The 24,216-nt window shown below is 38.7% G+C and overlaps 1 protein-coding gene across 1 annotated transcript in view; it reads left to right on the forward strand.

Moving 5' to 3' along the window:
* Positions 1 to 2,905: 2,905 nt before the first annotated feature.
* The window catches only part of Acadl (acyl-CoA dehydrogenase, long chain), a gene marked incomplete at its 5' end in the record, with an annotated part of 34,601 nt that continues 13,290 nt past the window's right edge, over positions 2,906 to 24,216 (forward strand). The window contains 7 exon segments of the mRNA XM_013520783.1: positions 2,906 to 3,061; positions 5,453 to 5,590; positions 7,608 to 7,772; positions 17,278 to 17,344; positions 19,953 to 20,117; positions 21,599 to 21,700; positions 23,129 to 23,242. Of these exon segments, the coding sequence (XP_013376237.1) occupies positions 2,906 to 3,061; positions 5,453 to 5,590; positions 7,608 to 7,772; positions 17,278 to 17,344; positions 19,953 to 20,117; positions 21,599 to 21,700; positions 23,129 to 23,242 (907 nt within the window).

Raw genomic sequence — 24,216 nt, forward strand, 5'->3', positions numbered from 1 at the left:
AAATGTGAAATCTAGGCAGACTTGCATGGAAACTTTGGCTTTATTTGCTCATTATATTAGCAAATGATTTTGTGTCTTAGAGCCCCAGTTTCCTAGCCTCAGCATGTTTTCCCCCAGAGGGAAGAATCCCACATATGGAAAATTTATGTGGACAGCTTATGTGTTTTGCAGCTTTACTGTTACTAACAAAAATTGGAGCCAGTCATTTCAAGTACAGAAGTGAAGTTTTAGTTTATTTTGTGCAACATGAGGTTAAAGAAGGTCCCCTGCGGGTTCTGGTCCCCTCCTGTCCTCTGGTCTTCCCTTTGCTCCTCGCTCAGTCCGCTCCAGCCACACTTGGCTTCCTTGCTCTTTCCGGAACACATTAGGCACGGTACAGACTTACAGGCTTTGCTCCAGTTGCTCCTTTGCCCCAAGCCTTTTACTCTAGAAAATGTTAGGCTGTGACCTTCAAGGGCTTGCTTAGATCTTACCTTTGCTTAAAACCCCCCGGGACTGCACTGTTTCTGTACCGCAGCCTCTCTCTCTGCCTTACCCCCTCCCAACGCGCTCCTGATCCTTTCCTGCTTTGTTTTTCCCATCGCACTTACTGCCTCTAATACGTAATTTGCTTACTTACTGGGCTTTTATTGTTACTCATTTTCCCCTTGTTAAAACATAAGCATGAAGACAAGGGTCTTTGGTTCACTCTTGTACCCCGAGACCACTAGATCAGTGCTTGGCTCAGAATAGGTACTTAGTATCTGTGAACTGAATGGATTATCCATTGAAAGTTATGATTATCCATTGAAAGTTATGATTTCAATGACAGTGAATAGTAATCACAAAAGTGTTTATGAGGCCAAAAGGCAGGTGTAGTGTGAAAAGTGTAGTGTTTTTTTTTTTTTTTTTGGTTTTTCTCCGGTACCGGGAACCGAACCCACGACCTTGCGCTTGCCAGGCAGGCGCTTTTGCCGCTGAGCTAAATCCCCAGCCCAAAAGTGTAGTGTTGAATGTTTACAATTGATGGTTATCAGGCTCTGGGCATATAGCATAGTGGAAGAGCATTTGCCTGACATATATGATGCCCAGGGTTTGATCCTTCACAGTGGAAAAAGAAAAAAAGTCATTTCAGGCTGTGTTATAGAACTTAAGTAAAAGGTGCTTCTCTGGGTGGCTTAAGCAAAGAGGCTATGAAGTTCAAGAATTAGGTGCTAACTGAATCAGTTTCTGGTGAGGTCTGTCTTCGCCTGCCTTCTCAAGGTCCTTAAGTGGCCTTTGCTTAAGGGAAAGAGAATATTCTTAAGGAGCTAGTGGTCATACCAGTTTAAGACCCCACCCTTTTCACCTCATTTAACTGTGCTTGCTTTCGAAAAGCCCTGTCTTCTAATTCAGTACTATTGCATTGTAGGACTTCAACATAATGACTTTTAAGGGAATATTAAGTAAATATACAAAAGTTAACCAAGTGGGAAGCATTTATTTTAGGTGAAAAAGATGATTGAAGCAACCTAAATGTCAACAAATAAGACTGATTAATGAGTATATTAACCTGAGTTAGTGTAATTGATAATTAGGAAGATCTTGGAAACCTTCTCTCTTCTCTGCCCCCCCCCATACTAAGGAGTAAACTTGCCTTTTCACACTGATCTGCATCTCCAACTCCCCCGCTTTTTTTTTGGTACCGGGAATCGAACTCATGACCTCAGGCTTGCCAGGCAATTGCTTATGCCACTGAGCTATATCCCCAGGCCTTTATTTTTTATTTTGAGACAAGATCTCACTAAGTGTCCATGATGGAGGGAAACTTGGAGCCCTTCAGCTTCAGCCTCCCAAAATGCTAGGACTACAAGCATGTACCACCACTCTAGGAGAAACATGTCTTAACATTTAGTAAAAACATTGTGAAAATGCCAGGCATGGCATGGCGGTACATGGCTGTTAATGCCAGCCTTCTGAGAGGCTGAGGCAGGAAGATCACAAGTTCAAACCCAGCGGAGGCAACTTCAGAGCACTGAGTAGCTCAGTGTAAAATGCCTGGGTCCAGCCCCCAGTACCACAGAGAACAAACAAAACAAACGACAACCCAACAAAAACATGGGTCTGCTGTGATTAATCATAGTAAGTAGGTCTTTTGCAAACAAAGACTTAAAAAACAAAAGGGAAAAAGGAAGAGAGAAACCTAAATCAGAATTTAATGCAAAACAGAAAAATATGGTTTGGCAATATATGAATATATAATGTGTATTAGATGTGGTCTTGAAAATGGGCAGTGAAACACAGATTTTCAAAATTTCAAAAAAAAAAAAATAAGACCGTTGAACTAAAAGAATTGCAGATCATTCTCATTTTAAGCTTTGTGTGGAAATGGTCATCTTGCAGGAAAGGGGTGGCTAAGGAGGACGGATGACAGCCAATTTTTGAAGATCTTGAATAATGCTATACAGATCCATATAGAGATTAGTGGGCAATTTGGTATCCACCCAAATCGTCTCTGTAGTGCGGCAGTGTCTCTAACACAGTTTATATTTGATACACCGTCAGTTGAAGTTATGTGATTCTGTATAAAATACTAAATGTAGAAGGTTTGCATTATTTTAAACAGTGTATACGATCTGAAAGTTTGTATTATTCTGTTGTGCCGTTTGACGTTTATGTAATTTAATCTATGTGTCATGTGACAACACTATATTTCACCTCAGCTGTGACCTGTGGTTGCTTCTAGGCATTATCCTTCTTACGGAATTAGAAGTGCAGACTGAGATGAATAATGCTAAAGTGTTTAATCCCAGCAAAGTGAGGCAGAGCCTATCAAAAGTGGTGATGTTTCCAGTGTCTCTGGGAAAGCTTTCAAGCTTCCATGTTGTTCAGTCACATTAATTTGAAGTACAGTTCACTTAATTTTCTTAATGCACTTTTTTTAAAGGTTTTCTCATTCTGGAGGGGAAGTACGGCTAGAAAGTTGCTCTGCTAAAAGACTTACAGATATAGGAATTAGAAGAATCTTTTCTTCAGAGCATGACATTTTCCGGGAAAGTGTAAGGAAGTTTTTTCAAGAAGAAGTGGTTCCTTATCATGCAGAGTAAGTTGCTTACATTTCTTTCATGGATGAAAAGAACCATAAAGTGCTGTGTGTTGGACAGAAAAACTGCGTTCGATTTTTATTAACAGTTTTACTGCTTTTCGCCATACTAGTGTAAGATCATGGGGTTCTTAAGTGAGTTGTTAGCTTTTTTTTAAAAAAAAACTTATTTATTATTATTATTTTTTTAATGTATGTGGTGCTGAGGATCAAACTCAGGGCACTGTGCATGCAAGGCAAGAGCTCTACCACTGAGCCAGATCCCCAGCTTCTTTTTAAAATTTATTTATTTATTATTATTATTATTGTTAGCTTTTTAAAGGAAGTGTTCTTTTGTTTTTGTTTTTGAAATAGGGCCTGTGTTGCCCAGGCTGGTATTGAACTCCTGGGCTCAAGCAGTCTTTCCACCTCACCCTCCCAAGTAGCTGGGACTATAGACTTACACCATCTCACTGAGCCATTTTAAATGCATCTTAAAATCTATGCTTCAATAATGAGGTAATGTGGAAATGTACAATTTAAGGATAATATTGTTGAAAATTATGCTTAAGTGGCAACAGACTGCTAGTCCATTTCAAGTTCTTTTTATAAATGAATTACAATATATGCCAAAAAATAAATGAATTAAAATAAATGAATTAAAAGGTCAAAAGGCCAGCATAGTGCAAATCTCGGTAGGTGATTGGCCACCTGTAAGTACTTTCACTACTAGGTGTTTCTTGATTAATCACTGATTACTTTATTGACAAAAACTATCATTTCTATTAAATACTTCCTGTTTCCAAAATTCACTCAATGACAGCAGAGTGCTACATTTAAAATAATTTTCAAATTTCATTTAAAAACAGATGCCATTACGTTTTGCTTTGTGTTTTGTTTCATTTTGTATTGTTTGGAGATGGTCTTGCCATGTAATACAGGATGGACCTGAACTCACTATGTAGCCCTGGCTGGCTTCAAACTTGAGGTTGTTCTGCCTCCCAACTGCTGGGAGAATAGGTGTGTGGTCCATGGCCTATTAGGGTTTTTAATATTCTCTTGGTTAGAATCACCAAAATTTGCTTAACTGAAGCTATGACCGATCTTTGGTGATTAGTTATAGCTTTTTTTTTTTTTTTTTTTTTTTTTTGAGACAGTTCAGGCTGGCCTTGAGCTCACTTTGTAGCCCAGCCTGGTCTTGAACTCACAATGATCCTCCCGAGTGCTGGGATTACAGGCATGCACTACCACTCCCGGCTAATTATAGCTTTTTAAAGATAAGAGAAGTGTAGTGTACTTTGTTCTAGAAGAATCTTTTTTTGTTTCTTCACTGCTTTTTAAGTTTTATTTCAGAAATACTGTTGAGAAGGCCCTGAAGTAAAAATAATTAAAGTCAAAACATTTTGAGTCAATACTAAAATATTTCCAAAGGTACACTAGGCAGTAACTACATACATCAAAACACCAATGATAATCAAAACTTTTCTTCTAAAATTTCTTGTGTCTATATCTACCTTCAGTCAGTATCTTTAGCTACCATTCATCTTACTGACTGGATATACTCCTTTAGAAAACAAAAAGTTTTAGATTATTTCACTATTTCTAACTACCATCTAGTTCTTCCTTGTGCTGATTTCATCTTTAAAGGAGAAAAGCCAGGGATAGGGATTTAGTTCAGGTGGGCACATCACTTAGCTAGCATGATTAAGGTGCTGGGTTTAGCCCAATAGGAAGTGGGAAGAGCACAGACTTTTCAGAAATTGATTGGACACATCTGCAGTGCAAGGTGTTCCTGCACTCTTGCTGCTTCCATTTAATGGGGTGAGGTTGCTTGCTCTTGTCAGCTTTGGTAAGTTTTTCTGTTAGTTCAGCATTTTAAGAAAATACGCAGAGGGAAATTTTCTTTACAAGTTGACCAAATTCCCTTGACTATGTGACACAAGTAATCGTGCACCCTGAGAGCACCAGCTGAGTGAAACTACACCCATGAATATCAGTGGGTGTGGTTTCTATGTCTGGTAAAAAGGGAAGAGGCAGAAGGTGGCAAATAGAAGTAGGGAAGAGAAAAAGAATGGAAGACTCAGATGCAAATGGAGGGTATGGCACTGTCAACAGTTAATCTTAATTTTTTACTTTTAATTTTTTTTTTTTGTCTTTTGAAACAGGGTCTCGCTATGCAGTTCAGGCTGACCTTGAGCTCACTTTTTAGGCCAGGCTGGTCTCCAACTCGCAGTGATCCTCCTGCCTCAGTCTTCTGAGTGCTGGGATTACAGGCGTGCGCCACCATGCCCGGCAACAGTTACTCTTAAATTAAGGATGCATTGCTGCACAAAATCATTTACAAATTCAAAGTGTGGCCATTTAAATAATTTGAAAGACTTTTTTTGACTTTAAAATGTTTGTTATTTGCAGATGGGAGAAAGCTGGAGAAGTGAGCAGGGAGCTTTGGGAAAAAGCTGGAAAACAAGGATTGCTCGGTATCAACATTGCCGAACGTCATGGTGGTATCGGTGGTGACTTGTTCTCAGCAGCTATTGTCTGGGAGGAGCAGTAAGTATGGAGACAATGAAGCTTGAGTTCACTTTCCTGAAATGATAACTAAAGTGCTTTCTAAATCTGGGGTGAATGAAATTTCAGTATAGAATGTAGGGGCTGAGGATTTACCTCAGCGGCACAGCACCTGCCTGGCAAGTGCAAGGTCATGAGTTCGATTCCTGGTACCAAAAGAAAAACAAAACAAAACAAAAACCAAAGGATAGAATGTGAAAGATTGTACCACTCAAATACTCTTGTGCATTTTTTGAATTTAGCAAGAATAGGAAATCCTCTTTTAAGTTGTTGAAGTAGGAGCTGCTTAAAATTAGGGGGAATGCCTCATTTTTGGTTGGCTCATGATACTTTCTTCTGAAAAACATATTTGAAAGGGAATGGCAGAATGGGAAAATATTTCCACCAATCATTAAGGTTTAATATATAAGAGCAAATAAAGATAATGGTTAAAAATGGGCAAAATTTTTCAAGTAACATTTCGTGTACAAAGAAATACAAATGGATTTTATTAAATTAAAAAGTGCATCTTTACTGTCCATCATTATAAGTTAAATTGACTTATAGATAGCATTCTGAAAATGATAAATCCTCATACCCAGGGTGACAGAGTTGTAGTATTGTAGTGAAAGTAGAATTTTCATACACTGTTGGTGGCATTGCAAATTAAAAAAAAATTGCCGGGCATGGTGGTGCACGCCTGTAATCCCAGCACTTGGGAGGCTGAGGCAAGAAGATCATTGTGAGTTCGAGACCAGCCTGGGCTACGAAATGAGCTCAAGGCCAGCCTGAACTGCAGAGTGAGACCCTGTCTCAAAAAAAGAAAGACAAATTAAAAAAATATTTTAGAGGATTAAAAAGGTGAATATATGTATATACATAAAATGAAATAGTTATTGCTATTTGATGAACAATGCCATTTTAGAGAATTTATCCTACCAAGGTATTTGAGTAGTATAAAATAAAAGCCGTGTTCAGAAATCATTGTTATGTTAGGTCATAGTCCTCTGCATTTCAAATCAATCTAAATATCCAGGAGTGCGAGAAGAAGTAAATTATAGGACACTAACAATTTGGAATATTTTGTAGCTATTTAGATTTAAAATTGTAATAAAATTTATGTAAGAAAGAGAATTTTGTAATGTCATAATTTGAGAAGACAAAAGCAAATTACAGAAGTTGTAATCTGACTGCATCTGTATTAGAATATAGTGGTACTTCGGTTCATAAACTTAATTTGTTGTATGATTTTGTTTGTTTTTTGTCTTATTGAAACAGGGTCTCGCTATGCAGTTCAGGCTGGCCTTGAGCTCACTTTGTAACCCAGGCTTGTCTCAAACTTGCAAAGATCCTCCTGCTTCAGCCTCCCAAGTGCAGGGATTACAGGCATGTGCCACCATGCCCGGCTAGTCTATCTATGATTTTGGAAAAGATGGCCGCATTTGTGTTTGTGTGCAAAAGATGACTGTGATATTTGTCACCTGATACAGAGTTTGCAAACAAAAACAGAATTTTGCCAAATGCCTCTGTTTGTGAACCAAGTTGTTTGCTTCTGTTTGTGAACCAAGGTATCCAAAGGTAGTTTACCATAAATAAATATGGTTGCTGTTTTAGGGTAGTACAATTCTAGGGGCTCAGCATTTTACTTCTTAATTACTTACTAAGCAGCTAGAGCACTACTGTTATGTTAGAATGGGCAATTAAAAAGCTAGTAAAAGCAGAGAGAAAACGTTGAGGATGTCATAGATTTATAAGGAGGTAGGGGCCGGGAATATAGCTCTGTGGCACAAGTGCCTGTCTAGCAACCACAAGGTCCTGAGTTTGATTCCCGATACAAAAATAAAACAAAACAAAGCAAAAACCAAAAAAAACCAACTTCATATGAGGAGGTAGGGTATTACCCAGTATAAGTCCTAGAACAGTTTTTTGTTATACTAGTCATTCTGATTGAAAATTTAAAAACCTAAAAACAACAAAGTAAATATTTTGTGTTTTTAATTGTCTTCCTTTTCTTTCTAAGGTCCTACACAAATTGTACAGGCCCAGGTTTTAGTCTTCATTCAGAAATTGTCATGCCCTACATTGCAAATTATGGCTCAGAAGAACAGATTAAGCACTTCATACCCCAGATGACTGCAGGCAAATGTATTGGTGCCATAGCCATGACAGAGCCTGGTGCTGGGAGGTAAGTCAGGGATTCAGTTGGTCTAACTCCTGGAAGCACTGCTGTAATAGCCAACATTTTTCCATACACTCATTTTCCCATTTCTATAGGTTCCACATCTACCATTCAGCCAGCCTCAGGTCAGAAGTATTCAAAAAAATTTTTTTTCTGTACCCAATGTATGTAAATTTTTTTCTTGCGAAGGATGTAGCTTAGCGGCACAGTGTCTCCCTGGCAAGCGTGAGGTTATGAGTTTGATTTCCCATACCCCAGGGGAAAGGAGGGCAAGAGGAATGCAAAAATAAAGATAAGAGACAGAAGCTGAGGTCAGGGAGTGAGCTCTTTCTCCTGATGGCAGAAAAGGAGATTGCTCAACCACCATAGGGGCATTTATTTATACATTTGACAAAGTTAGCATCACATGACAGACTTGCCTAGCAACAACTAGCAGAATAATTGCCCCAGGTGCTCTTTGTTCTTGGACCTGCCTTGCCTCGCCCCCACACACGTGACCAATTTCCAGCTTCAGCTGCTCCCTACATCTCCCCGATTCTGTTTTGTAGTGGCAAGCAATAGCTGTTCAGCTGAAGTTGGAGGAGGTGTGTTTGGAGGACTTCTATAGACAGTTTTCTTTCTTATGGTTTTACTTTTCTGTTGGATGTATTAATCTTCCTCTGTTGTACATGGTCAGTTAAATCTCCTCAGGACTTACCTTGTAACCATGTATAGCACCTCTTAGTACTTCTGTGAGTGTCAGCAGTCTGGGTGAGTCAAGGCCATTGCTCAACCAAGTTGCTTTCTGTGAAAGCTTGAGAAATTTTTCTCTCCTGATGACTGACCTTGGGCGCACTGTACATCATTCATTCAGTTTCCTGTGTGGTCCCACTGTCTCCTTGGTCAGAAGATCAGGGACTGTACCAAGTTATAGGATGTCACAGCAGAGTTTGTTATATCCTGGGTCCTCCTTGGCCTCATAGGGCTAGCACCAAAATATTGGCCAGCCCCTTAGCCCATCAAACACTCTTAAGTTTTCATCTCCAAGGGGCTGGGGATTTAGCTCAGCGGCAAAAGCGCCTGCCTGGCATGCGCAAGGTCGTGAGTTCGGTTCCCAGTACCGGAGAAAAACCAAAAAAAAAAAAAAAAAAAAAAAAAGTTTTCGTCTCCAAACCTCAGTTGTTGACCATCCAGAAAAGAAGGTTAATAACATTACATTGTAACCAGGGCAGTAAGCTTAAATTGCTATCCTATCTGACTGTCAAACACTTTAGAGCATAAAATGGAGCCATTATTTTCTACCAATCATGAATGTCCCAGTATTTAAATCCCTACAGGATATATACAGATAAGTTACATACTTTACACAGAAAATTAGAAATCATAAGCCACATATAACATTGCAACATGACAATCATGACATTTTGTAACATACTTAAATTTTCATTTTGACATAGCATAACCCTTTTAATCAATCATCTCTAATACATAAGAAACTTTTACCTAACTTGTTGACCTTTAATGGGATGTACATTACATAAACTTTTTGTTAAAGGCAGAGGTCTGAATCTGAAGGAAATGTCTATCACTGTAAGCAGTCCTTGTTTTACATTTTGGAAGACCTGTACATCTGGAGTCATCAATACATTTAATACACCATGAGATTAACAATAATGAATTGTCATGCACATATGAAAACCTTTGTTTCTTCATTTAGTTTTGTACCAAGCACAACTTTTGTGAGAAAACCTTATTGTATTTTTTCTAGAAAATTTAACCATTTGACCATGACCAGTTTACTGGGGAGGTATTTCCCAAGGTCTATGGAGATCATTGAGAGCTCTTTATTAATGAACAAAAACTGGTTAATGTTATTCATCAGTTGGAATCCTTTTCAATAATCTCTCCCCACCCTAAGGATTTTTGTTTATTTAGCTTAGCAATTTTTGATGACCTGTGAAATAACCAAATTTGATATCATCTTGACCAGCTCATAACCCAGGTGAAAACATGCTTTTAAGTCTATAACCCAAATTCAGTTTTGGAAAAATGATCCAAAATGCAAAAGAAAAGGGGAAAAGAGAAAAAATTGTTGAGCTCAAATAGAAAGAACATCTGTTCATGGATATGACAAACACATAGTTTAACAGACTGGACAAACAAACATGTTACAAAATCAGAGTGCAGTCAAATATATTTTTGACCAAACTGAATTACAGTAACTCTTTTACAGTTTTAGAAATTTATGATTGTAGATACACTAGTCAGATTGTGTTGTTCATCAGTTAGCAGAGATCTCCTATAAGTATTCTGAGGTAATCTTTTATCTGTAGTTAATATATAGTTTTTGTATTTTATTCTGTCACCTTTCAGCTCAGTTATCTCTATATACTCTGTCATCTACTCAGACCTTTGATTCCCATATTTTGTTACCATCTCCTGAGCTTTCTGGGTCAATTCCTTCAGTTGGCCCAAGGTCAGGTCTATCCTCATCCTTGGGTTTTGGTTGTAGAGCAGTCTCTGAGACATCACTGTCATAGGACTGTGCATCAGCTCCTTGAAAAGTAGAGTCAGCTTCTCCAGATCTGGGCTCATGACAACCAGACAGTGTGCTCTGGCACTCAGGTAGGTTGTTCAACATTCTCTGGAAGGACACAGCCATACTCTCAACCCCAAGTTAGCACTTGGCTAGGTGTTTTAATTGTCTAGTGTGAAGAGGTTTTTAAAGGACTCTTCCTAGCTTTTTTTGCTTTTCCTGATTAAATTGTCTTTTAATTGTTGAAGTTTTATCCACAGTAGAATTTAAAATTTTAATAGCATTTACTGTCAGGTGAAGTCTATGAAGTGTTAATTTTGTAGGGACAATTCCCCCTTTTGGGTTTGTAATTGAATTTTGAGCATACAGTGAGCATGTTTAACAATTTTTACACCTTGAGAATTTTAAGGAATTCCCAAAGCAGGGGAAATATGAAAAGTTTTACAAAACATTTGGAAAGCAGCACTTGTATGTGCTGGGCCATTGTCAGTCTTAAATCCCTGCAGGCAGCCAAGGTTACTAAAGGCATCCAAGCAATGAGCAATGACATGTTTAGCCACTTTACCAGTACGGGCAGAACACTGGTAAACACTAAGGAAATATCCACTCAAACGTGGGCCCTGTGTAAAGAGCCAAACTCAGGAATATGAGTGACATCCATTTCTCAGAGATGACTAGGGTATAATCCTTGGAGATTAACCACCATAGATACTCAGAGAAAATGTATTGCACATGAGGAACATTGCCTAACGATGTGTTGAGCCTGTTCCCTGGTTAAATGGAATTGTTGCAGAAGGCAGAAGGCTGTTGAATGGTGTCTGAGGGAGTAACAGTGACAGCAGCCAGCAGTGTGTCTACAGCAGCATTTTCCTCAGTGAGAGGCCCTGGCAATTGGGAATGGGAATGTAAGTGACCAACAGAACAGGGAATCTTGCAAGGCCCATATGTCAGCTTGTAATTTAGTCTTTTGTGTACAAGAGAAACCCGTATCCTATATTCTGGAAGAGGAGGCTGTTACAAAACCGCCATGCCTGAAGATGACCCATCTGTGAAAATGGAAGCAAACTGAATTAATTTGTCTGAAAGATAATGACAGTCAATAAGTTAGTCAGTGCAAATTGCCAAGAGGATGGAAATTGCCATAACTAATATTGTTGAACTAAAGAAAAGGGGACAATGAGTGTTCGTACCTCACAACCAAAGAGTTGAACAGCACACACTTGCCCATATGTGACACGTTCTGCCACAGCATCATGAAAAATCATAATGGTTTTATGTGGAACATGTGGCATATGTAGCCATGATACAGAACTCTGAGAATGCCAGAGGACCCCGGTGGGCATATGTTGAGTTGGGCAGAGATGTGTCAACTCCAGAAATTTGAGCATTAGAGAGATTCAGATTAACTTTATCTAGGGCAGTGTTAGCTTCTGGCATAAGCGTTCTTGGAGAGGTGGGGGCTGGATCCCCCATGAGAATGTCAAAGAGGGCGTAAATCTTGAGTTGTTAGCTTAAGAGCTGGGCAGAACCAATTAATATTAGCAATTTAAGTAATGGCCTTCTCCATCCCTCCAGGTCAGTAACCCAGCACCTCCTCTGGAGCAAAAAACACCAGCTACACCCCCCCGACCTGTAGCTGCCACAGCCAAAGGCCATCTGCACTTACATCTAAAAGTCCTTTAAATGTTTTTCCTTTAGTAATCAATTTCATCTCTGGACCCAGTAGGTATCAGAAGACATGACATCCCTGGATCCCCTTTCCTTAATTGTAGATTTTTAAATTTTTGTCAAGGGAAGAATAACCAGTTGAGCGATGCAAGAGTCTGGGGTGTTTTAAGCAGTGTTTTGAGTGAATTGAATCATAACCTTGATTATTTTCCTATATTTGGGTTCCCCGGGCTCTCACTTACCACTCCTACGTCTCACTATGGCTTCACTCTGCCCCCTAGCGGCTGGGTGAGCTTCTCAACCCACCTCACTGCCCTCTGCAGCCAAGGCCACCACTTTTTCTTTTTCTAGCTTTTCCCACCTCTGGTCTAGGCCACTGTTGTTCCTGAGACTCCTAGCTAAGTGCTTAGTGCTAGTGTCCTGGATGTGACTGGTGGGCAGGCTGCAAGGGGGAGGTGTCCAAGAAGTCCTGCTAGAAACTGGCTAGTGGGGGCAAAAGAGGGTAGTGGGGATGAGCGTGGACACTGTTGCCACTGGTTGACGCTAGGCGCCGGGCACGTTAGCTGCTGTTTCTGTTCTGGCCACTGGAGACCCCACTGCTGTTGGGGGTCCAAGTGCAGGTGCTATTATCACCCCATATTATAAGTAATCTAGAGCTGATTTAAAGTACACAGGAAGATGTGCATGAGTTATATGCAACTAGTACACCATTGTATATAGTACCTTAGCATCTGTGGATTTTGTTATCTGCAAGGAGTTCTGCAACCAATACCCCGGGGGCCCTAGGGCACCAGGGACTGAACCTTCTTTCTATAAATCTGAGCTGTGTACGGAGAGCAAGACAAAGATGAACACAACATAATTCACAACCTCAAGTAACTTAAAATTCTAGTAGAAAATAGGGCACTTTTATATACTAATAATATTAAAGCGTGTTATAACAGATGCTGTGTTTGAGTTATTAACATATTATGCAAATAAAATAGTAGGATATGAGTTGAATGTTCAGCATGATGAATTTTAAAAGTGGGGTGAGCTTTGCGTTGGAATTTTGAACAAGCTGTTGAAAATGTGTATTTAGGGGCTGGGGATTTGGCTCAGCGGCACAGCACCTGCCTGGCAAGTGCGAGGTCATGAGTTTGATTCCTGGTACTGGAAAAAAAACAAAACAAACAAACGAAAATATGTATTTAGAACCAAAGACAGGCTGGCATGGCAGATTTTAAAAGTAAGAGTATGCAAGGAAGGAGAAAAGTTGTGAATGAAAAGTGTTAAGGAATTATGCTGAGAAATAAGGAAAGTGTGTTAAAAGGGCAAATAGAGAGGATGAGACATGTTCATTGTGGCTTTTCTTAGAGATAGGTTGCCCACTCTCTGTATTGCTTTGATTTGAGCTCCAAGGAAAAAGGCTATAATTGCTACAAATAACCCAAGAGCTTCACTGTCCTCCCATGTACTTAGGAGACTTCATCATGTATAATTATGTATGTTTGTGTGATACCTTAACGTTCTATAAATGCTTTCACACTGACTTCCTTATTTGGCTATCATAATAATCTATATAGGCCATAAAGGTATTATCTTCCCTCTGGTAGGAGAAAACAGAAAGTAAATGAAGTGTTTTAACCAAGTGCTTGGAGTGAACTGATGACTGTATTAGAGCTAGGGTGTTCTGACACCAGCTGCACTAGGGTAAAAGTCTCTGGTCCTAAAAACTTAGATCAGTGACATTCCAATAGTAACTCTTAAGGGGACTGTTGTGACAGTCAGAATTTTTGACATTGCCAATTGATATATTGTTAAACCAACTTCAGTATTCCATATTTACCATGCAGAAATGTAAGAAAAATCCACAAACTGAGTCATTACATTTATTACCTTTATATGTCCCTATGAAGCATTGTTTTAATCGACCATGTTTAGATTTTAGTAATGATACCTTATTCTGTACCTATTAATTGATGAAAATTGTGATTGTATGATACAGCACTATTTAGTTTTAAAATGTCTACTATTAGCATTGTCCTTCTGTGAATAGACAGGTTATAGATTAATTCATAAATCTCTTCCATTTAACCTGTCTTTCAGGTTAAATGGGTGGTTCTGTATTTATGTAATTTCCTCCTGAAACTTACCCACACTGTTTGAAGTGATTATGTGGCTAATTAATATCTTGGTGTGTTGAATTTCCCTGATCACCCTGCCCCAGGTTCACTGAGGTGGTAAGAGGACTCACAAGATTGTTTATCATACCTGTGGCTGTGATTTATTACAGTGAAGAGACACAAACCGTAATCCACAGAAGCAAAAGTCTCCAGGTGATGCCCATAGAAAATAAAAGAGCAGTTTTTCAGTTTTCTCCCAATGAAGTCACACTGGACATGCTTAATTCCTTCAGCAACAAGTTGTATTTCATGAGCGACTCAGTGCCCAGGATGTTATTGGAGGCTGGTCACATAGACAAGACACCTTCTCCTGTCATGTTTCAGAAGTTGAGATTCCCAGAAGGAAAGCAGTTGTTCAGCATAGCTGTATTGTTTGCACAGATACTATAGATGTATGCTATCGGTTGCAAAATATGGTGAGAATCTTCATGAAATCCAAATTCTCAGGTGCCAGTCAAAGACAGCTTTATAATCAGGCCTTTCTAAAGATAGCAGTCTCTGGTCTGCTTTATTAACTCTTTTCTATACACTTGGCATTTCAGTTCTTGTTATTTGAAAAGCAGTATGGTAGGCAAGGTGCATGTAGTCATATATACCACATTTTCAGAAAGCTTGACAGATAGATGGGAAAAATAAGATCTTTACTAAAATTTAAAGTAAGCACTCTTAAGGGAAGATAGTAGTTTATTATGTCTTTTGTGACAAATTGCCACAAAGTTTATGACTTAAAACAACAGAAATTTAATTTGAAGGCCAGAAATCCAAAATCGGTATTTTTGAGCACAAATGAAAGTATCAGTAGGGCCAGGCTCCTTCCTGAGGGTACAGGGAAGAAGCCAGTCCATGCCTTTTCCTTCTCTTGGTGGCCATAGCATTTCTTGGCTTAGTCCCTCTGCAACCACATTTTTTCCTTTCCTATGTATGCAATCTACCTTGACCTTTTTTTTCCTAAGGACACTTGTTATGATACTTAGGACGTACCCAGACAATTCATGTATTCTCTCCATTTCAACATCTTCCAGAAATTAATCTTTCTTCAAGGTCCTTTTTTTTTAAGGTAATGGAGGTTGAACCTAGGGCCTTTGCACTGACTGAGCCCTATCGTTAGCTGTTATTTAAGTTTTTTTTTTTATTTTGAGAAGGATCTAACTAAGTCTGTAAGGTGCCCAGGATGGGCTCCAGCTTCAGATCTCTTGTTCTCATCCCGCTGGAGTACTGGGCTCACAGGCACATCCCACCACCGTGACCAGCTTAAGATCGCATTTTCATATAAGGTGACTGTCAAGCTTTCCTGTTCCTGGTACAAAAGACTTGACACCCGCAATTTAAAGGAAGAGAGGTTTATTTCTAGCTCGTGGTCACAGATGTTTCAGTCTGTGTTCAGCTGGTTCCAGGGCAGAAACATCCTGGCAGGAAAACATGGAAGAAAGCTGCTCAAGTCGTAGCAATCAGGAAGGACAGAGCAAGGGAGAACCAGGTAGAAGTGGTCAGAAACCAGAGGTACACATAGTTCCCAAGGTCACACGTCCATGACCCAGTTCCTCTGAGAAGGCTGCCCACTTCCTTACAGCACATCCAGGTATGACCTCCTCCATGAATTGACCTGTTGATGAAGTTAGTGTCATTATGATTCACTAATCTCTTCAGCAGTTTATTCATCTAGTCAAGATGACAGTCAAGATTAACCAGCATGGGGGCTGGGGATTTAGCTCAGCGGCACAGTGCCTGCCTGGCAAGTGCAACGTCGTGAGTTCGATTCCCGGTACTGGAAAAAAAACAGAAAAACAAAAACAACAACAACAAAAAATTAACCGGCACAGTAACAGTGTGTTTGAGGGATTCATTATTCAGCCAAATACAAAGAGTGATATTTTTTAAAAAAAGCTTCCATGGAGTATAAAAATATAAAGACCACATACAGGAAGAATCATGACAATTTCCTAATAAGTGATAGAAAATATTTATGTATGATGCTATTCACTGTAGGATATTCATGAATATTGAAATGTAAGTGTTCAATGGAGGAAAAAGAATGCAACTTGAGACCATAATACTAAGTGAAATAAATCAGATACACAGTATAACTATCACATACTTAATCTTATATGAAAACCCCACAGTATAAATAAAGAGCAAAATAAAATATAGGCCATAGCAAGTATGGAGATAAGTCTTTCTCCAAGGGAAAGGGAAATAAGAAATGGAGTGCAAGGCCAGGTGTGGTAACGTGTGCCTGTAATCCCAGCACTTGGGTCTGAGGCAGGAGGATCGCCATGAGTTTGAGGCCAGCCCGAGCTATACAGTGAGTCCCCAAAGCCAGCCTGAACTACACAGCGAGACACTGTCTCAAACAAAAAAAGAAAATGACGGCGGGGCAGGGAAGCGATGAAAAAAGGAATTGAGCTGTGTGATGTACATGTACCAACTCCACAGAAGGAAAGGAAAAGTGTGGACTGCAAACGTGGAGTAAGAAAATCACGGTAAATTCATGTGATGATATTCCTTGTAGATAAAAATTATCTTACAGAAAAAAATACATGTTGTTAAGAGATTAAAATCATATACATGATTACAATTTTATAAAAATGTGTATCATGTCTCTGTATCTATGTCCATCAAAACATACTACAAAGATGTATTTTTTAAAAGTTCATTGAGACAGTTTTTTTTTAATTATTTTCTCCTTTGGAATACTGTTTGTATTTTTTTACATTTTAATTTAAATATTTGCTTTATATTTAGCAAAATATCCTTTTAGAGCAGATTTGTTAGAAGAAATGGCACTTGAGACATACCCTTTTACATAGCTAGTCTTTTGATGAATTAGAGGTAAGGGAAGGAGCCAAGGGATATAAAGGAAGGTAAAAACATGAGACACGATGACATATAACCTTAGCAAGATAGTAAGCCCTGGAATGCCATCTTAGTTCTGCTTGGAGATCTGTGCACTCTAAAGTCTCGCGAGTTTATATAATTCATTCTTGAAAGACCTTTAGAATATAATGTATCAGACACCATTGCAATTGTGTGAACAGTCCTAACATTAGGAGTTTTATAATGTTATATCCAATTTGATCACATTATGTGTATACTTACATGGCAGCATTTGTGTAATCTGATTTTTTACCTACTGATAATTTTTTATTATTTCTTTTAATTATAGTGACTTACAAGGAGTAAGAACACATGCCAAAAAAGATGGAAGTGATTGGATTCTCAATGGAAGCAAGGTGTGTAAAGAGGGGCTCTCTGGCCCTTCTCTGCAGAGGCACGCTATGGGTAATAATGTCTCAAAGACTACTCATCATTGAATCTAATGGACCTAAGGACTCACACAGAAATTATTTACTTAAGTGCTTAGAGATAGTAAGAAACTTACAACTTTTATGTTCCATACGATCTGTGGTAGCAGCCTGAATGTTTGATATTGTGCGCTCCCTCACAAACACTGCAAAGATGATTTCAGTTTCAAAACAGCCCTTCTCAAACCAGAAAAGGGAGAAGGAAGGTCCATGTTGCCCAAATATGGGACAGCTGAGCTTTATGTTGATGAAAGAATTGGGGGAAATCTTTCTGGTAAGTATCAAAGAGTTTACAAATAGCCTAGGACAGGAAGGTACCGGATGTTACAATTTGAGAGCCCTTCTGTCCTTCTGAGCATTAACCTACTGATAGACTTGTAGCCCCACCCCCAAATGGTTATAAATAGCCCAACAGAAGACATATCCCTTCATGAATCTAGTATCACTGAGGGTGAATGATAATGCCTAAGATCATGTCTGATATATACAGTACTTGGTAAATGTGTTTTATTAACTGAGTGGTAAGTGAAGGAAGGATGGTTAATTTGTATACTGTTCTAAGGAAGTCTTACTGAAAATATGTATGAAGATCTGCTGAAAGGTGAGTTTTTCTGTTTATTTGCTTTGGTTCTTGACACTGGGTGTTGAGCTCAAAGCCTAGAAAAAAGTATGCATGCACTCTACAGCTGAACAGTACCCCCAGCCCTGTTTTCTTCATTAAAAATTCTTTTTATTTCAAGTTAGTTTCAGGCGAATATCTTCACGTGTGCAAAGGGTGTCATGGCACTGTCAAATTACTAGGAGATGCTAAATATTCTCTATGTATGTATTTATGTTACTAGAGGCTGTTAACAGTTTATGGGCTGACATCAGTGTGCAGAATTAATTTTGAGAATCTCAGTTCTAAGCAACGTTTCTTAGTTTTGTTGTGACAGAAACAATAACTGTATGATCAAATACATTTGGAAGATGTGCATAACTTCTCACTCTGATAGCCTGGTATGCAGTCCACATCTCTAAAAGTTGAAAACAACATATTGTACATTTTAAGAAATTTTATAGACTACCATGTACCACTTATATTGTAGACTACCATGTACCACTTACATTATTCAAGTATATATAAAGATATATCAGTCTAAATTATAAATACGGTAGATGCTGATTCCAGTGGATAGTCAGTTAGCAGTTAACTCCCAGTGTGCAAAGAGCTTGTTTTGAAAGAAGAGTGAGGCATTTGGTCAAAAGTGAATGGGGCTGGGCCTTACAGCACATGCCTTTAACCCTAGCTACTGGAGAGGCTGAGGCAGGAGGATCACAAGTTCAAGGCCTATCTCAGCAACTTAAGAAGATTGTATTGCATAATTAAAAGGGCTGGAGATGTAGCTCAGGCATAGTGTGCTTTCCTAGCATGGACAAAGCCCTAGGTTCAACTCCTATTATTAAAAAAATATCTGAGCCTAGTCTGCTCAGTTACGGTGTTCTGTGAGAAGCACATAGCATTGACTGTTTCAAAAACGCTATTAGGAAAAGTAAAAAAAAATAGAAAGCAAGTGAAAGTAAAGGAGTGAGGAAGTAAATACTGTACATCAGAACTAATACCCTGCCCATAAATTAGCAACACAAGTTTTTAAATATATAATTGTTATATTATTAGAGTTACTTACAAGTATGTGTTAACATTAAGTGAAAAGGCACACAAAATGCAGATACAGAATAATTTCAACAATAAGAGATGAGAAAGGAAACTCATAGTGATGTTTGTATTACAGAGTCAGAAAGTTTTTCCCTGTTTCTGTAACTTTATATCCCATCTATATAATATTTACAGTGAGCTTATATTATATTAGAAGTATTTAGTAAAAGTTATGTCCCTCAAGGATAATCCCAGCCCTTTTCAAATTTAAGACCGTGACAATTAGAATGCACACAGAGAAGGGCCACTTACATAGAGAATTCTCTCTGAACTTTCTTAGAAGGGCCGTCAGCCGTGATGGAAATACATTAGGTCGGGTTGTTGTAGAAGTACGTGAGAGTCCATTAAACGTGTTCTATAACTACTTTGACAGCAGTGTTTGGAAAAATCGCTTGATTTTTTTCCAGTGTGAGAACAGGGGATTCAAGTGAGTGATTTTTGCCCTGTAGACTGCTCCTCTTTCTTTCCATTCCATTGTTTGTTTAGTATCTGTAGTTAACGCATGTCTGAGACCGTGGGTTTCAGAGCCTAGCAATAGCAGTTCCTGGATGCTTTAAACAGAAAACACTTAGGAACGCAACTGTGTCAACTGCAGAAAGTGGTCACTGTTACCATAGAAAGATAGAAAAATTGGGAGACTTACAAGGTTTTTAAACAAGGAGGTGACATAATGGAGCAAGTGCTGAAAAAAATATTAAACCTCATGTATTTGAACAGGGCACAGAGAGAGATAAATAAAGCATGCCTTGCTTGTTTTCATCTTCTTAAATATGCCTTTGCCAATCATGACGTGCATGGACTTGAGTTTACAGAGCATCATATTGTACTTGGGTTTTGCAGACATTCATCACTAACGGATGGTTGAGTGACGTTGTGATTGTAGTCGCAGTCACCAATCGTGAAGCTCGATCACCTGCCCACGGCATTAGTCTCTTTCTGGTGGAAAATGGGATGAAAGGATTTATCAAGGGACAGAAGCTACATAAGATGGGATTAAAGGCCCAGGTAAGTCATGATAGAACTCATATTCAAGTAATAGCTGTTTTTATCAATCAGAAAAGATGTATAGAGGATTGCTTGTGGCCTGTCATACCTTCTTCCTCTACTGACTTCCTAGAATAAGGTTTTTAGAAAGATTCATTCACAGTAATGCTACTGTATCTCTTTCTGGTAGTCAGTAAAAGATATGAATCAGGATACTTTGAATATATGTTTTAGAAATGGCAAACTTCACTTACAGCAGTAAAGCAGCTCTTTGGGTTTTTTTGGTACCGAGAATTGAACTCAGGACTCTGTGCTAGCAGGCAGGTGCTGTGCCACTGAGCTGTCTCCCCAGCAAGCCAACTCTTTTTGAAATGTATTGAAAAAAATTATTTCCTTTTTTGTTTTTTTTAAGAATATTGTGAATTAAGAAGAGAAAATAAGGGCCAGGGATATAGCTCAGTGGCACGAGCACCTGCCGGGCAAGCACAGTTCAATTCCTGGTACAAAAAAAAAAAAAAATTAAGAAGAAAAAATATGTTCCTGTGTATTATGGAAAAACAAGTTTTGCTGAATACATTTTAAAAATTCTTAGTCCTTAGAGAACTAGACAGTACTAGAACCTGAATGACAGTGTAGTGCAGTGGAAAAATCGCATGTTTGGGAATCAGATGGACCTGGTTTAACGCCCTGACTTACCATTAACATTTTGTGTGCACTCACCACTCCCATGTGTCTTCCAGTTTGTTCCTTTTAAAAAATGTTGAGTTATTGGGTTAATAATATCCCTTAGTTATTGTGGGCTGCTCAGGTCTGCAATCTCCCAAATGAGTATATGGTGAAGGCTAAATAAAAAAGGCAAATGAAATGATTTCAGGGCTCTGGGAAAATCAAAGCCCTCTCACTGGAGCTGGGGATATAGCTCAGTGGCATAAGCGCCTGCCTGGCAGGGTCGTGAGTTCAATCCCCAGTACTGCAAAAAAAGAAAAAAAAAAAAAAAAAGCCCTCTCACAGAATTTGAGATTTTCTCAGGGCTAAGAACAAGACCTTCTCTGGGTGGCCTGTATTTATTTAGTTATCAGAAGAAGGGAGGGGAATAATCAGGAAGCGGATAATCACTCAAGAACTTCTCCAAGTAAGGTATTCAGTTCATCTACCCAGGAGTGAGATGCCTGAGGCTATAGTCTTTATCTAGTTTAGGTTGGATCCAGGTGTCCTTGGCTGTGATCTTGTCTTATCCCCTGAACCTTTACAACTTCACCCACCATTTCAGTAGGGATCAGTGACTCACAGAGGTTCATTTACTATGAGTCTACTGCCCATCTCCAGACAAGGAGCCTAGGCCTTGGACAGACTCACAAGTAAACATGGAAAGCTAATTGGTTAATTTAAGTCCTGCTCAGAGCTGCTTCCATCACTGAATGGAAATAATAAAAGTTACCTCATAGGGTTATCGGGAAACCTGAATGAGCTCATTCTGTGTTTTACTTAATTGTTTCTTTTAGGATACTGCAGAACTATTCTTTGAAGATGTCCGATTGCCAGCTAGTGCCTTACTTGGAGAAGAGAATAAAGGCTTCTATTACCTTATGCAAGAGCTCCCACAGGTCAGAAATTAAAGATTCCATCTTTTAATAATATAATGGGCTAGAATAGAATAATACAGGACCATATGCAAATTATGACTGAAAAATACAGTGAATGTTTAAATTTTTAAACATTTACTACACTAAATGGCATATTGCTATTAATCTCCTTCAGCATATCCCCTGCTCCATGCCTGAAACATGCTTATGCCCTCCTTTTGGCCACCTTCTGAAGTATTCTGGGAGTCCTTTTTTGTGGATGTCTTTAGTTGCACTATCAAGGCTGCCTTGATATCCTGACTGAACTTTCATGATCATTTTGACTTCTGGGACAATCCAGAAGTCCCATGAGAAATAAGATGTGGTGAACAGGGTGAATGAAGACACACTACAGTATTGTAAGGGTCTGCCTTCCTTCTGTGAAACATGGAGCAGCATTAACTACATTCTTTATCTTACCTTGCACTCCTTGGAAAGATACAAAAAAGTATTCCAGAACTGCTTCAAGATGTGGCAAGAGTGAGGATAAGTGTGCTTGAAGGGAGGGGGAGTGTTTTGAGGGTAATTGATGCCAATATGTTTTTCATGAACTCTAGTAATGTTAAAATTTAAACACATGGTGTATCTTTTGATCAGCCCTCGTAAATCCATGCATGCCAAACTGAACTCAGGAATACCCAACTAAAACTTACAAAGTGACTAGGAAAAACGGATTTTTTTTTTCAGTTCTCTGTTTCCTTCTTAGAGAACGATTTGAGCCTAAAAACTAGAAGACAAGAACTTTTGGCTCTTTGTAAGGAAATATCACTGAAAAACATCTGGCAATTTTTAGATAACTTTGACTCAAAGAGGAAAAGGTGTCAAGTTCAGACTGAAAAATTTTAGCAGCAAAAGTGAACTGTTTTTGAATATGGTTGCCTAAAGAACATTGGACCTTGTGTGCCAGCATAAGGGGTACATTTATGACTGCCGTGACAGAATATATGAAATTTGGGGAAAGGACCAGAAACCTAGCATTTAAATGTAGTATGAAAATTATTGGCATGATGGGTTTAATCTAAGGCTACTTTTGTACTGGTAGGTAGAATTCAACATATAGTCTTGAAGGTATTTGTCTTGATACATTGCTATATAGTACAGAAATCAATAAATAAAAATCATCTGTGGAATTTCTTTACTAATACATGAGTAGAAAGAAGAGAAAGTTATATAGATTACATATAGTAATGGCAGTCTTTCATGAAAATAAAGCATTTTTTAGAGAATTATTTTCTTAGGTAGGTCATAATCTCAGATCTCTGTGGGAGCATTTTATTATAGAGTTAAGAAATAAATTAACCTTTAGGAGTTTATTATAAAGATTATTTATAGAACTTACTATAACTGAAATGGCATGAAAATCATTTGTATAATTAGAATAATGCTTAAGACTTACTTTTTGGGTTTTAGGAAAGATTGTTAATTGCTGATTTGGCAATTTCTGCCTGTGAATTCATGTTTGAGGAAACAAGGAACTATGTTAAGCAAAGAAAAGCTTTTGGGAAAACAGTTGCACACATACAGGTAAGCTCGTTGTTATGGTTTGGGGCTAGATGGTAGCAGTTTACTCATCTCAAATAGGCCTAGGGTAAATGTGAACTTGGGATAATTTTAATACATGGTATCCATGAATGAGATGCTTAAGAGAAGGAGACTAGAAGGTAAGACCAGAGGTCCCAGGACAGAGTTCCATAGAGAATTTCTACAAGATTTGAAGGTGGAATAGGAATGAAAGAGCCTGCGAAGATGACTGAGTATGTACATTAGCAAGGGGAAAGCAAATAAGGAGAGTATTGTACCGAGCCAAGCGGAAAGAGGATGTCAGGTAGGAGGGAGTGGGATCCAGTGATATCTGGAGGAAAAATACACAAATGTCAAAGAACACTCACTGGATATAATGCTTGAGGATTTTGTAAGAACTGTTAATGCTGGTGTGGAGTGACAGGCCAAAGTAGACGGCTGTCAGTGGAAATGTGTAGATAGTAAAGACAGACGACTCTTTTCTCATATTTGGCTACAAAATGATAGCTGAGAATAAAGATGATAATGGAGAAGGGGAAGGGAGAGTAGGGGTAGATGTGGGAGTCAGGAAATATTGAGAGGTTGGTTTTTGTTCTTATAGTTGATGGGAGCATGGAAGCATACTTTTAATACTTGAAGGACTTAGTAGAGGGAAGCGTTGTGACTGTGGAGGTGATTATTAGTTCCTTTGGTTCTTCAATATGTAGTTCTGTTGGTCACAAGCAGTAAAAATTTTTTGTCAAAAAGCTTTGATTTCTTTAACAATAGAGAAAGTTGGTTCTTGAACGTAAAGAGGCAAGGAGGTATCTAAGCAGAGGGAGGAAAGTTCATTTCTCTCTTTAGAGTTAGAGACTCAACTAACTAGAGATACGCGGTAGCTTGCTAGCACTATTGGAGACCCATTAGGTCAGTGATCATGAATTACACTGTATCTTCTACATTTTGTGCAGGAGCATTACTAGTACAGGCATAGCTTG

Source organism: Chinchilla lanigera, unplaced genomic scaffold (genome assembly GCF_000276665.1).
Source record: "Chinchilla lanigera isolate Chin_1 unplaced genomic scaffold, ChiLan1.0 scaffold00056, whole genome shotgun sequence".
In the NCBI taxonomy this organism is placed as follows: domain Eukaryota; kingdom Metazoa; phylum Chordata; class Mammalia; order Rodentia; family Chinchillidae; genus Chinchilla; species Chinchilla lanigera.